Source organism: Chaetura pelagica, unplaced genomic scaffold, assembly GCF_000747805.2.
Source record: "Chaetura pelagica isolate M959 unplaced genomic scaffold, ChaPel_1.0 scaffold422, whole genome shotgun sequence".
Classification (NCBI taxonomy): domain Eukaryota; kingdom Metazoa; phylum Chordata; class Aves; order Apodiformes; family Apodidae; genus Chaetura; species Chaetura pelagica.
Window position 1 is genome coordinate 5,059 of NW_009952444.1, and position 13,180 is coordinate 18,238.

Sequence of the window (13,180 nt, forward strand, 5' to 3'; positions counted from 1 at the left end):
GCTCCTCTTCCAGTTCTTCTCCTGCCTGGTGATGATCACCTACGGGGCCAGCACCTTCTTCAGCTTCCGCGCCTGGAAGGGGCTGGGCAGCAACGCGGCCACCAGCCAAGTGGCCGACCACACGTAAGGGGGGGCAGCACAGCCCCGGCCCCCTGGGCCAGCTGACACCAGGCTTGGTGGCTTTTGGAGCCTCACATGCCACCACCATCTCACTGTGGGACCAGCAGGTGCTGGCAGCAACAGGCAGGAGCAGGGGGCAGGGATGCTACTCTGTGGTCTCCAATGATGCTTCCAGCTGATGTCTCCACAGCACAAAGCCACCAGCACCATCACCCACAGCCTCGCTGGGAGGACATGGACTCACTTCTGCTCATCCTTGGGGTTCATCCAGACCCACACGGGAGCAGCTCTGCCCCAGGGCCCAGCCACACCAGCGCCCTCCAGCACTAACCCTCACTAACCCAGGTGCCTGGCTCAGGTCCCTCCAGCTGCAGTGTAAGTAATTGCCACGAAGGGGGCACAGAGGTGGTGACAGAGCTGGAAGGTGAAGGCCAAGCAAAAGAACCATCTAAACTCTTCCCGTATTGATTTCTAACAATTGGAAGCACAAATGTTGTGCTTTAAATAAAAATCTTCCTAACAAACTCACCCTGTGTTTCCTGGGGACACGGGTTGGTGGGAACCAGAAGCCACGACCTGTCCCCACAGCAGCTCCTCCCTCCACAAGCCAATCAAACAGATTCAGTGGGTTCAGTTTCTTTCTACCCAGAACAGCTGGTGCACAGGGAGGGACACTGCAGGGTGTCCTGCATGTTGTGCAGGGAGACTCGGCTACTGAGGCTCAGGGAGTTTAACTGCATTCAGGGAAGGTGGGGATTGAGAAGGATGCCCCTGGAGATCTGCCCCTTTGTTCTCAGGGAGCTACATGGAGGGTCAGGTTTCCACAACTAGGGACATGTATCTGTGAAAATCAGTAAGGAAATAACCCCAGAATCACAGAATCCTTCTGGTTGGAAAAGACCTTCAAGATCAAGCCCAACCATTAACCCAACTCTCCCAAGTCCAGTGCTAAACCTTGTCCCTCAGCACCACATCTACAGGCTTTCGAACACCTCCAGGGATGGGGACTCCACCTCTTCACCCATTGTCACGACACAATTAAAACTCTTTGAGATCTCAAGTCAGACTTGCAGGCAGGTCCATTCGGTCAAGAAATTCAATTCCTTTCAAAATCCCCCCCTGGAGCTGGGACAAGTGCCAGGAGGGTCATGGAGGGACCAGCTGTCCTGGCAACAGCAGCAGCACAGAGCAGACCTGGGCAGAAGAGCCTGGCACAGGGGCAGGACACTGCAGGAAGCACTGAGGTAAGTTCCCATCAAAGTAAGAATTCACCCCCAAGGTTTCAGTCATTATTTTTGGATGGGAATCAGCAGCTCCTCAGCTGGGTAACTTTGTGTGCCTGAGCGTGGACTCCTGCACTCATGGGAAAAGCTGCTCTTTGTGGCAGAGGTGGATCTGTAAAATCCCATGAATCATAGAATCACAGAATCCTAGGGGTTGGAAGGGACCTCAAAAGATCCCCCAGCCCAACCCCCCTGCCAGAGCAGGGTCACCCAGAGCACATCACACAGGAATGTGTCCAGGGGGGTTGGAATGTCTCCAGAGAAGGAGACTCCACAGCCTCCCTGGGCAGCCTGGCCCAGGGCTCTGTCACTCTCACAGCAAGGTTCTTCCTGAGATTCACATGGAACCTCCTGTGCTCCAATTTGCACCCATTACCCCTTGTCCTATCACTGGTCATCACTGAAAAAAGCTTAACTCCATCTCCCTGACACTCACCCCTTACATATTTGTAAACATTAATGAGGTCACCCCTCAGTCTCCTCTTCTCCAAGCCCAACAGACCCAGCTCCCTCAGCCTTTCCTCATAAGAGAGATGTTCCACTCCCTTAATCATCTTTGTAGCTCTGCACTGGGCTCTTTCCAGCAGTTCCCTGTCCTTCTGGAACTGAGGGGCCCAGAACTGGACACAATACTCCAGATGTGACTTCACCAAGGCAGAATAGAGGGGAAGGAGAACCTCTCTTGACCGACTAACCACACCCTTTCTAATGCACCCCAGGATGCCATTGGCCTTCCTAGCCACAAGGGCACATCCTGGTGGAATGACCCAGCTGGTGGAGCTGCACGAGCTCTGGTGCTGGGAGCAGGTTCAGGACACACATTTCAAACCCCAGAGCTGCAACTTGGCCTTTTTAGGGCTGTGCCTGAAAAGAGAATCAACATGAGCTTGTGTGGTGGCCACCAGGACAGAAAGCTGCAAAGTGGCTTTTGATCCAAACTCAAGCAGAAGGATCCCTGAACCCCTTTGAAAACAAACAGACAGACATTTATTGCAATTTTTTTTACATTTTGCTTTAGCTTCTGGTTTCCATCATTAAAATCTGACAAGCAGAAATTTACTGACAGAGATTGAAGAAGGTCCTGGAGGAGCAGTTTGTTTGGTTCTGTGGTGTTTTTCAAGGACTTGTGGGTGTCCCTGGGGCTGTGCACTCATGAGGGAGGTTTCAACATTCTAGAGTAAGAGCAGACAAAGAACTGCAGAGCCATGGGCACGACACTGTGGAACCCTAATGAGATGAATGACTGCAGCACCCTGCTTGGGATCTACAGCCAGAAGGCCAGGAGGTGACACCCACCATGGCCAGGCAGCTTCTAACAAGCCCTCATGGTCTGTCCAGCAACCCCTCTTGGATTTTGCTGTGTAATTATGGCTTATTTTAGGGCTGGTTTTGCCTGCATGGCCAGGACTCCTCACAAGCATTCAGAAACTATTTCAGTTGAAGAACAAACCCCCTCTGGAAACCACTGCTGGAAAACGGGTTTCATCTCGTTTGTTCTTGTCAAACAAAAACCTGTCATGGCCTGGCTGCAATTTTCCTTCCTCTAGGCCAGGTTCTCCTCAGGTAACAGCCACCAGCTGACACCTTCACCACTGTTGAAGAGTATCCCCCCTGCTGTGGGACACATGGGGGTTCTGCTCCCTGTCCTGAGCTTCTCTCTGGCCTTGACAGACTCACTTGGCCCAAGCACAGCATGAAATGGCAGATTAATGTGTCTGAGCAGCCACAGAACAGAGGGTCCCTGCAGCTCCAAACCAGTTCAATTCCACCCACACAGAGCTGTCCCTGGGGAGCTGTGCTCCCGCTCCATCAGTGACCACTCATGTGGTTTTCACTGGATTCTGAAAAATCCATTCCTGCACTGAGGCTGCCAGAAGGAGCAGCAAACCCACCAGAGTGCTGCACCACATGGGAAACATGCCCATGCCCAACCCACCACCAAGTTCATTTTGCTAGGGTGCTGAAAAGAGAGGGAGAAATGGCCCAACTAGGGCAGAGTTTGGGTCATTGTGGCTATTTTTCCCAGTAAAATGGCTGGGCCTGAACAAAAGGGAATCAGAGAACTTTGCACGTGAAGGATGAGACATAAAAGCAGATGGATTTACACAACAACACAACCGTCAGCTGAGAGTCCTGTGCTGGAACATCTACATGTCATCATAGAATCACTGAATCCCAGGCTGGTTTGGCTTGGAAGGGACCTCAAAGATCATCCAGTCCCACACCCTGCATGGGCAGGGACACCTCCCACCAGCCCAGGTTGCTCCAAGCCCCATCCAACCTGCCCTTCAACACTGCCAGGGATGGGGCAGCCACAGCTTCCCTGGGCAACCTGGGCCAGGCTCTCACCACCCTCACACCAAACAATTTCCTCCTCATGTCTCACCTAGATCTCCCCTCTTCCAGTTTTAATCCCTTTCCCCTTGTCCTCTCCCTCCCTGCCCTTGTCCCAAGTCCCTCCCCAGCTTTCCTGGAGCCTCTTCAGGCACTGGAAGCTGCTCTAAGGTCTCCCTGGAGCCTTCTCCTCTCCAGGCTGAACACCCCAACTCTCCCAGCCTGGCTCCAGAGCAGAGCTGCTCCAGCCCTCTAAAAATTACATTAGAATTCCCAACAGAATCCTCCCATTACAGCACTTCCGATCATATTAAAGCAGTTTGAAAAACTCAAGCCAAGAAAACACTGACAGGGAAGAGCTCAGAGGTTAGATACTCACACCTGACCTTCCAGGAGCTGGAGGCACAGAATTCTTTTTAGTGTCCTCCTGGTGCTGAAAATTGTACATTTTGGGGAGCTGGTGAAGGTGCCAACCCAAATTCACTGTCCTCTCAGGTTGGGGTCCAAATACTGGGCATTGTGGCAAACACTCGTGTCCCCCTGCCCCGGGGGTTGTTGTGTTTCTGTTGAGCCCTCTGGAGATGGCAGAAGAAGCCCTGATGGGCCCACCTTGGTTAGGCCAGACTGGGTGGTGCTCAGACCAGCTTCTGGTCCTACCCCCTGGTGGGCTGTGGTGCTGCCAGCAGCCAGGGTGGCACCTGGATTTCCTGGGCAATTTAGGGATTGCCAGGAGGGACCTTCTGACAATGAACAGTGACAATGAAGGGTCTCAGGCCAATGGAGTGTTTTGACCCAGGTAGAACAATGAATGAATGACCACAGGTCAGAGCTGACTTAGTCTATGGCAACAGAGCTCCCTGCCAGGAAGCTGGTTGGGTTTCTCTTGGAGCAGCAGGTCTGCCAGGACACCACCTAAGGAAACGTCTTGAGATTGAGTGACCTCATCTTTGGGGAGTGCTGTATTTCTCCTAGATACATCACAGAATGGTTGGAGTTAGAAGGGACATTAAAGACTGGGCAAGTGATTCCAGGAACCTGAGGGGAAGGGCTTCCCTTGTGTCTGAGATGATTATTATTATCCACGTTAGGATTATCTATGTTGGGACTACTCAAAAAATCTTTGCAATTCTTAAGCAGTTGGGGTGTAGTGCATTGATATCCCCAACTGACATCCCAAGCTGGGGTATTTATTGGAGGGTTGGTTATTTGGAGTAAATATTCATTCTTAGTCAGCTCCTTTGTGTTTGGGGGTGTCTCTGTCACAGGCATTTCTGAAACACATTTACTCTGGGAGAGACGAATATTCTTCTGTTCTCACTGAACAGAACCAGGTTTCACAGGCAGGTGTTTTTAGGGTGAGGCCTCTGAAGGTGGAGGGTGAAGGAGTTTCCATCACATAAAAGCACCTGGATTCCCACGATCTTTAGTGCTTTAATGTCCAAATGAGAGCAGCAGCACCAGCTGGAGAAGGAGAGCAGTGCAAGAGCTGTCCTAGGAGGAGGACATTGATGATTTGTTCAATGAAGTCACCACCAACCCACTGCTTAAATCCAGGCTTCGACCTTCTTTTTCCTAGAAACGTGGAGGAAGCAGAAATGTGACTTAATGCCGGTTTGGAAAATGAGCTAAAAAAAAAAGAAACTGGCAATTCATGTTCTGTTGTGTCAAATCAACATAAAACTCCAGGTCACCTGAGCATCTGTGACCACATGCAGCTTCCTAGGAGACTTGAAAATGTCCAGCACAGCATTTATTTTCTCCCACTCGTGTCTGTAGCTGGACCCAAACTTCAAGAACTTGCAGAGGAGTCCCTGGAGCTCAGTGACTGTGGCTCTGCCCAGGTGTCACTTCCACCTGGACAGGAGCACCCAGCCAGGAGGCTCAGCAGAGCTCAAGGAACTGGTGAAACCCAGCCCTGCCTTCCCAGTGTCCTCAGGGGGGCAAATCCCAACAGGAACTGTTCCTGCTGCTGAGAGACAGTTTCTCCTCAACCTGCTTCCACTTTCACAACATTTCAAGGGGCAGGGGGAGGTGGCAGGGGACAGGACACTGTGACAACAGCTTTGGCTCTTGTGATTCATTCCATAGAACCACAGAATCCCAGACTGGTTTGAGTTGGAAAGGACCTCAAAGATCATCCATTCCCACCCCCTGCATGGACAGGGACACCTCCCACCAGCCCAGGTTGCCCCAAGCCCCATCCAACCTGCCTTTCAACACTGCCAGAGATGGGGCAGCCACAGCTTCCCTGGGCAACCTGGGCCAGGCTCTCACCACCCTCACACCAAAGAAGATTCCTCCAATGTCCAACCTAAATCTCCCTCTTCCAGTTTTAATCAATTTCCCCAAATCCCGAGGAAAAATCTCATTAAAAAACCTTAATACTTGTTGTTTGTTTCTCTAGCCTGGACAGAGAAGAGGAGAAACACAAATGGAATCAGTGAAAAAAACTAATCTTGGATTGGCTGGGGAATAAAAAAATAAAATGAAGAAAATGTACCACAGAATGGCCAAGGTGAGAAGGGACCTCTGGAGGTCACCTGGTCCAACCCCCCTACTCAAGCAGGGCCCCTCAGGACCACGTCCAGATGGTTCTGCCCATCTCCAGGGATGGAGACTCCACAGCCTCTCTGGGCAGCCTGTGCCAGTCTCAGCCACCCTCACAGGAACAACCTGTGCCCTGATGCTAAGTTGGGAATCAACACCCAAAGATGCAGAATGAGTTTCTTTCTGAGGAACTGCTCCACACAGCAGCTTCACTCATGCTCTCCAGAAATTATTGCATGTATTTTAAGTTTAAACAGCCCCTAACCCAGTGAAGTTCTTTTCCTTCTGACCCTCTGCAGCCTTTGAACAAGCACAGCTGCCTCCTGCAACAACAGCCTTGGGTCCTCTCAGGCAGAGCTACACAAAACCAACAGCCATTAATGCCAGTGAAAATAAACACCACGAGATACTTACAGCTCTGTAATCCAAGAACATTTCTTTGAAAGCCAGAAAGTCAGTAAAAGTGAGAAGCATATCAAATATGTCACCTGCCATTTCATCTTTGTGCTGTCTGGAGAGAAAAAGTTGGGGAATTAGAAATCTCTGGGGGAAAGAAACTCTTTATTTTAAAATGGGACGAGGTCAAAAGGACAAGTAGAACAGTATCAACATTTGAACAAGAATGTTATTATGGGTACTTTGTGAAGCAAAACTTTAGCCAAATATTACCTTGTAGTGTTGCCAATCCAAGTACAGAGAATGACAGAATGGTTTGGGTTGGAAAGGACCTTAAAGCTCATCCAGTCCCACCCCCCTGCATGGGCAGGGACACCTCCCACCAGCCCAGGCTGCTCCAAGCCCCATCCAACCTGCCCTTCAACACTGCCAGGGATGGGGCAGCCACAGCTTCCCTGGGCAACCTGGGCCAGGCTCTCACCACCCTCACAGGGAAGAACTTTATCCTACTGTCCAACTTGAATCTTCCCTCTTTGAACTTCAGACCATGGATATATTATATTTCTCTACATGAAAGTCTCTGGGGTATCACATCAGTCTTTGAAAACCAGACAAAGAAACTTGCCTGTAAGTCAATACAAGTAACACCCACCAGCTTTTCTCTGTTTCTTTCTCCTGGAACAGCCAGACAGACCCTGGGAAGGTTGGGGACAGGCACAGGAGGCCCACATGTGTCCCTAAGAAGGAGGGACTGTGCTTGGTAGAGGAATTTTGCTGGAAACATTGTGGAAGAAAGACTCTGGTGCTCCCATATCAGTGTATTTCAACAAGGTTGGACTTGATGATCTTAGAGCTCTTTTCCAACCTTAATGATTTGATGCTTCTATGATTTTCTTAACAGTGAGGGTTGAGTTGTGTTTTTTCTTTCAATGACTTAATTCTTATCAGAAGGAATTTTGTCTCAGTCTGTCTTTTCAGCACACTATGTGCACTCACAGCAACTCCCCAGTATTTCTTAAAAAAAATTAAGTAAGATTCAAATGTCATAGATACTCAGTTCCCAGTGAGACCCAGTTTGCTTATTCAAGGGGAAAATCAGTGATGGTTCAAAACTGACCTCTCCATAAAGGTGGTTAAAGCTAAAGTGACCAAATGCAAAAGCTTAAGCCAAACCAAACTTTCCCCTAGATGCTTTTACAAAAAATGACAGTGAAGACATGGTATCTCCTGGCTGCTGAGAGGCCACCAGGCCAGTTCAGTGTCCAACACGGAACCTGAAAGGGATAGATGAGACCCAACCTCTTCAGGTTCTGCTTCAAAGTGACAAAGAGAGACAAAACCCTGCAGTGTTCTCATCCTGACTTCTCTTCATACCCCCTAAACCCAACACATCCCAGTGTGACAGCCCAGGATCTTGAGAGCAGCGGAACACGGTGAAGACAAGAAAAGTGGTCAGCACTGCCTTCTTCTTTTAGATCTAAAGAGGAACCTCTCACTAAAGGGAGAAAAGTCAAACCTAAGTATGAATCCAGATCAAAAGAGTTCAATTGAGAAGCAAATGAACCTGCCCTCAAAGCAGAGCAAAGCAGAGACTCACTGCAGGGACAGTGTGAAAGCTGTCATGTCAAAGCCAGGGATCCGGTCAAGCAGTTTCTCTTCAATGTGTTTCTCCACCAAAGAGATCTGAAAAAAAAACCAAAGAAACCATCTCAGGAACATTGCAACCCATTTCAGGAGTAGTTTTTAAAACCAGAGCATCTTTCCTGGCACTTTGTATTATCTTCACTGAGCAACCAGCTGCAGATTCCTCATCTGGGTGATGCTGATTCACTGATTCCTGAATTATGATTCAATAAAACAATTCAATTCCATTTTTTATGGGAATCTTGGTGAGAACAAAACATCTGTGGAAGTTTTCAGGTGAAACAAAGAGAAAGGAACCTCGAGCTCCAGAAAACACCTTACTTGCTCATGAAAGACACAGCAGGGAGTGTGTTGGCTCTGCTCCACATAAACCCAGTGTTTTACAGTATTTTATAATACAGAACCCGATGTTGGCCTTGAATAAACCAAAAAGCAACGTATAAAAAGAATAAGAAGAAGTATCTTACGTATTCATTGAAAATAGAAGTATAGATGAACTTGTTTTCTTCTGAGTCATCAAACTCCTGGTAGTGCTTCTCCATGAAAGTCCTCTGTATTAACTGGAAATCATCATCTGGGCCACAACAAAAGCACATCACGCAGTGAGGATTCAGTCATCCTTTCTGTAACACAAGCCCCTCATTCAGCCCTGCCCTGCTCCCCCCCTTCACCACGAGCCCAGCACACGTGCAGGGACAGTCACACCAGCCCCACAGCTGCCCCAGCCCCCAGCTCTTCCCCAGCTGTGGGAAGGCTGAGGCTGCTGGTGGAGCCAAGTCAGCAGGGGAGCAGCACTGCAGGCTGTGCTGGACACAGGGCTTGGCTCAGACAGAAAGGGATGATCATGCCCACCTAGTAAAGTCTACAATTAGAATCCCAGACTGGTTTGGGTTGGAAGAAACATAAGAGACCATCCAGTCCCAACCCCTGCATGGGCAGGGACACCTCCCACCAGCCCAGGTTGCTCCAAGCCCCATCCAACCTGCCCTTCAACACTGCCAGGGATGGGGCAGCCACAGCTTCCCTGGGCAACCTGGGCCAGGCTCTCACCACCCTCACACCAAACAATTTCCTCCTCATGTCTCACCTAGATCTCCCTCTTCCAGTTTTAATCCCTTCCCCCTTGTCCTCTTCCTCCCTGCCCTTGTCCCAAGTCCCTCCCCAGCTTTCCTGGAGCCCCTTCAGGCACTGGAAGCTGCTCTAAGGTCTCCCTGGAGCCTTCTCTACTCCAGGCTGAGCACCCCCCAACTCTCCCAGCCTGGCTCCAGAGCAGAGCTGCTCCAGCCCTCCCATCATCTCTGTGGCCTCCTCTGGACTCTCTCCAGGAGCTCCATGTCCTTCTTGTGTTGGGTCCTCAAAATTTTCACAATTACTTCTTCTAAGTTTCATTTACACTCAGTAAAAATCCTCCTGCTCTATATTTCACCAATAAGGTTATTTATTCTGAACTCCTTTTTGTTCAGGGTCTCAAGTCAGCAAAACATCTGCAGTTTTTATTAAAGTGAATTCCTATCTCCTACAAGAATTCACAATATTATTTTTTTTTCCCTTCAAATCTAAAAATATTAGTGAATCTCCCAGATTAATTTTCAACTGCTGAAGATTTTTTTTTTCCAGGTGGGGAAGGAAACCTCCTTAGACCCGCTGGACACACTCCTCCTGATGCACCCCAGGATTCCCTTGGCCTTCTTGGCCACAAGGGTACATTGTTGTCCCATGGTAACTCCTTGTCCACCAGGACTCCAAGGTCCCTCTCCACAGAGCTGCTCTCTAGCAGATCACCTCCTAACCTGTCCTGGTGCATTTGGTTGTTCCTTCCCAGGTGCAGGACTATGCATTTGCTCTTGTTGAACCTCATGAGGTTCCTCTTTGCCCAGCTCTCCTGCCTGTCCATATCCTGAGGTGGTAGTTCCTCTGCCCAGCCTGGATTTCTGGGTGAGATTTACAGGTGTCTTTACTGCTTATTTCTGAAGGAGGGTATGGCAGAGGGCAGAGTTTCCAGCCTGAGGAGCAGGCTTGCTGTGCAAACAGCACACAAGAGACTTTTTGTGGGTATTTTTACCATACTGCAGGTCAGAGACACAAAGGAAGGAAAGCTCCTGTGGGGCAGGCAGGGCTGCTGTAGCTGTGTGTGTCTGCTGGCAGAGGAGCAGCTTGCAGGATGTTTAGCACCATCTTGGTGTATCTGCTTGCAGAGCTTACCCATAATAATATCCTCCAGATACCCAACGACTGCATCAAACTCAGCGTCAGAAGGGGAGGAGCTGAGAGCAAAGACAGACAGAGCTGCATGAATACAGAGCTCAACCACATCACAGGTAAAATAAACAAGTGTTAACAAAAGCCTAAGCACGAGTAAGCCCAGTAATTACAAGATAACCCAATCATTTCCTAGTTTCAACATACAAAATAAACCCAGGACACTGGAAAATTGCTCCACTGGGCTCCTCATCAGGCCCTTACTGTGTTTTCCCCAGAGAGGTTCCTACAGATGCAGTTTTGCTGGCACTGCTGGTAAGGGAACCCCAGGCCTGGAGCACGAGGATGTAAAGGGTGTCATTAGAACATGAATGAAGCCTTTTCCAAGCCCCAACTCTCAGCTGCTCCCATCAGCTTTCCTTCCCCTCCCCGCCCTGTGTAACCCCACATTCTGATCACAGAGTCCTAGAGAACCTTCTGAACTCCTCAGCCTTGTGGAACCACCTCAAGTGAATGTTCACACAAGGATCATGTAACTGGAGAAAGTGAAATCTTTCCATGCCACAAGAAACACCCCCACATGCTACAGAGAAAAGGCATCACCTCCTCAGGCAAATTCTATTATCAGCAAATACTAAACATGGTTGTGGATCTGAAGTCATCCAGGGAAGGCACTTTTGGTACCAGTATTTCAGGACTCTGGATCTCTCTGCTAAATCTACTCCTGTGCAGCTTGTTCAGACACATTACACACTCCACAGGATCTCCTTGGCCTTAGCTCATCTTTTGCTGGGGGATGGACTCTTCCTACCTGCTCCAGCAGATGAAGGACAGGCTTGTCTCACACGAGGGACACAAGTTTCATAAGACATTTAACAGACATGTCAGCTTTCATCAGTGAAACCACCACTCATTCTGAGCAGGAAAAGTGGGAAGACACTTCACTTCAAAAGGCCTCTGATCACCAAGAAATGGCCTAGCAACATTTCTCATCTGTTAAGCCTTGGGAGATGAGCAAAGACAAGGAAAGTCTGCTTGTCCAGCAGAGGGCAGGACACAATCAGGAGAGGAGCTGGCACAGCACAGTGGTCCAAGGGTACATCCCACTTAGACTTCAGGCAACAGGGCTCCTCATTTCCCAGTCACAGGCAAGGACAGGGGACTTTGCTGTGGATCATTTCTACTCTTTTCAGAAGAGTAGAAACTCAGAATTACTGTTGGGGTTAGAGCTTATTCTAACAGCAGCAGAAAACTGGAAGTATTCATTTAAAACCCAGTTTCAGTTTCTGAGACAAGTCAAGGAATTTTAACTGTACAAAAAAAACAGTGATTCCATGTCTCTGAACAGGATCATGAATAACTGAGGTTGGAAGGGACCTCCAAAGACCATTGAGTCCAACCCCCCTGCCAGAGCAGGATCAAAACCAGGGCAAGTCACTCAGAAAGGCATCCAGACAGGGCTGGGAAGGCTCCAGAGAAGGAGACTCCACCACCTCTCTGGGCAGCCTGTCCCAGGGCTCTGTCACCCTCACAGCAAAGAAGTTCTTCCTCGTGTTCAGGTGGAACTTCCTGGGCTCCAGTTTGAATCCATTACCCCTCGTCCTGTCCCAGGGCACAAGTGACAAGAGCTTGTCCTGCCTTCTTGCTGCCCTCATGTATTGAGAGACATTCATTAGATCCCCCCTCAGTCTTCTCCTCTCCAGACTGAACAGCCCCAGGTCTCTCAGGTGTTCCAGTCCCTTCATCATCCTCAGAGCCTCCTCTGGGCTCTCTCCAGTAGGTTCCTGTCCCTCTGGAACTGGGGAGCCCAGAACTGGACACAAACACATCTACATTCCCACACACTCACAAACCTTGTGGTTTTGAACCTTTGTCACCTCACCTGGTGTGGTCTAGGCCAGAATAGCCTGTGCTGCAGCACCACCCTGTCTCAGGGCAATTTGTGAGGAACTGAAGGAATTAAATCTACCAACTGCAGAGGCACAGGGACATGTCCCCTTCTGCCACAAGCTCTGTCCTAATATCTACCAGCACAACATTTGGCTGAGACCAACTGTAAAAGGTCTCACATGTCTAGAAGAAGCACATCCAAAGAGGAACAATCTCTGCTTAGAATCAGTGATAGAAGACAACATATTGTCTTGAAAAGAAGACAGAAATGTTAAATTTAAGGTGAACACCAACCCTCTCCCCCTCAATTTTCAGCCTGGTGCCTTGCTCACAGCAGTCTGACTTCACCTGAACCCTGACCTGGTGTTAGCCCCTCCTGGAGCTTTGTATTCTAAGCCTTTTTTCTCCTAAGAGGCAAAACCTGCTAATCAGTGTGGTGTAAACTAAATGTTTGAATTAAGATATTTTAACTAGCAATTAGCTTATTGAAAAGGTGACACAGCCTGCAGCAGACTCACATGGCTACAGTGAAGTTTTCCTCGTCAGAAGTTTCCATCTTCACTGCATAGCCAGGCTGGAGGGGAAGCAACCCACTGTCCTGCTGCTGCCACTGGTGATTTCTTCTTTTCAAAGCACTAAGGAATAACACGTGACTTGGCATTAATACAAATTTAATTATTAAATTCATAGATTCATAGAATGGTTTGGGTTGGAAGGGACCTTAAAGACCATCCAGTCCCAACCCCCTGCATGGGCAGGGACACCTC

At 49.1% G+C, this 13,180-nt stretch overlaps 2 protein-coding genes across 2 annotated transcripts in view; one reads left to right on the plus strand and one right to left on the minus strand.

Moving 5' to 3' along the window:
• The window catches only part of PLLP (plasmolipin), a gene marked incomplete at its 5' end in the record, with an annotated part of 1,932 nt that extends 1,805 nt beyond the window's left edge, over positions 1 to 127 (plus strand). Inside the window, one exon of the mRNA XM_010008510.1 lies at positions 14 to 127. Coding sequence (XP_010006812.1) covers positions 14 to 127 — 114 coding nt within the window. The remainder of the gene's footprint in view (positions 1 to 13) is intronic.
• A 5,101-nt stretch (positions 128 to 5,228) lies between these two features.
• Positions 5,229 to 12,969, minus strand: ARL2BP (ADP-ribosylation factor-like 2 binding protein). Its single transcript, XM_010008505.1, has 6 exons — positions 12,932 to 12,969; positions 10,527 to 10,588; positions 8,792 to 8,898; positions 8,278 to 8,363; positions 6,699 to 6,795; positions 5,229 to 5,309 (listed from the first exon to the last, which is right to left on the minus strand). Exons 1-6 carry the CDS (start codon positions 12,967 to 12,969, stop codon positions 5,229 to 5,231), a joined length of 471 nt encoding a protein of 156 aa, XP_010006807.1.
• Between the last annotated feature and the right edge of the window lie 211 nt (positions 12,970 to 13,180).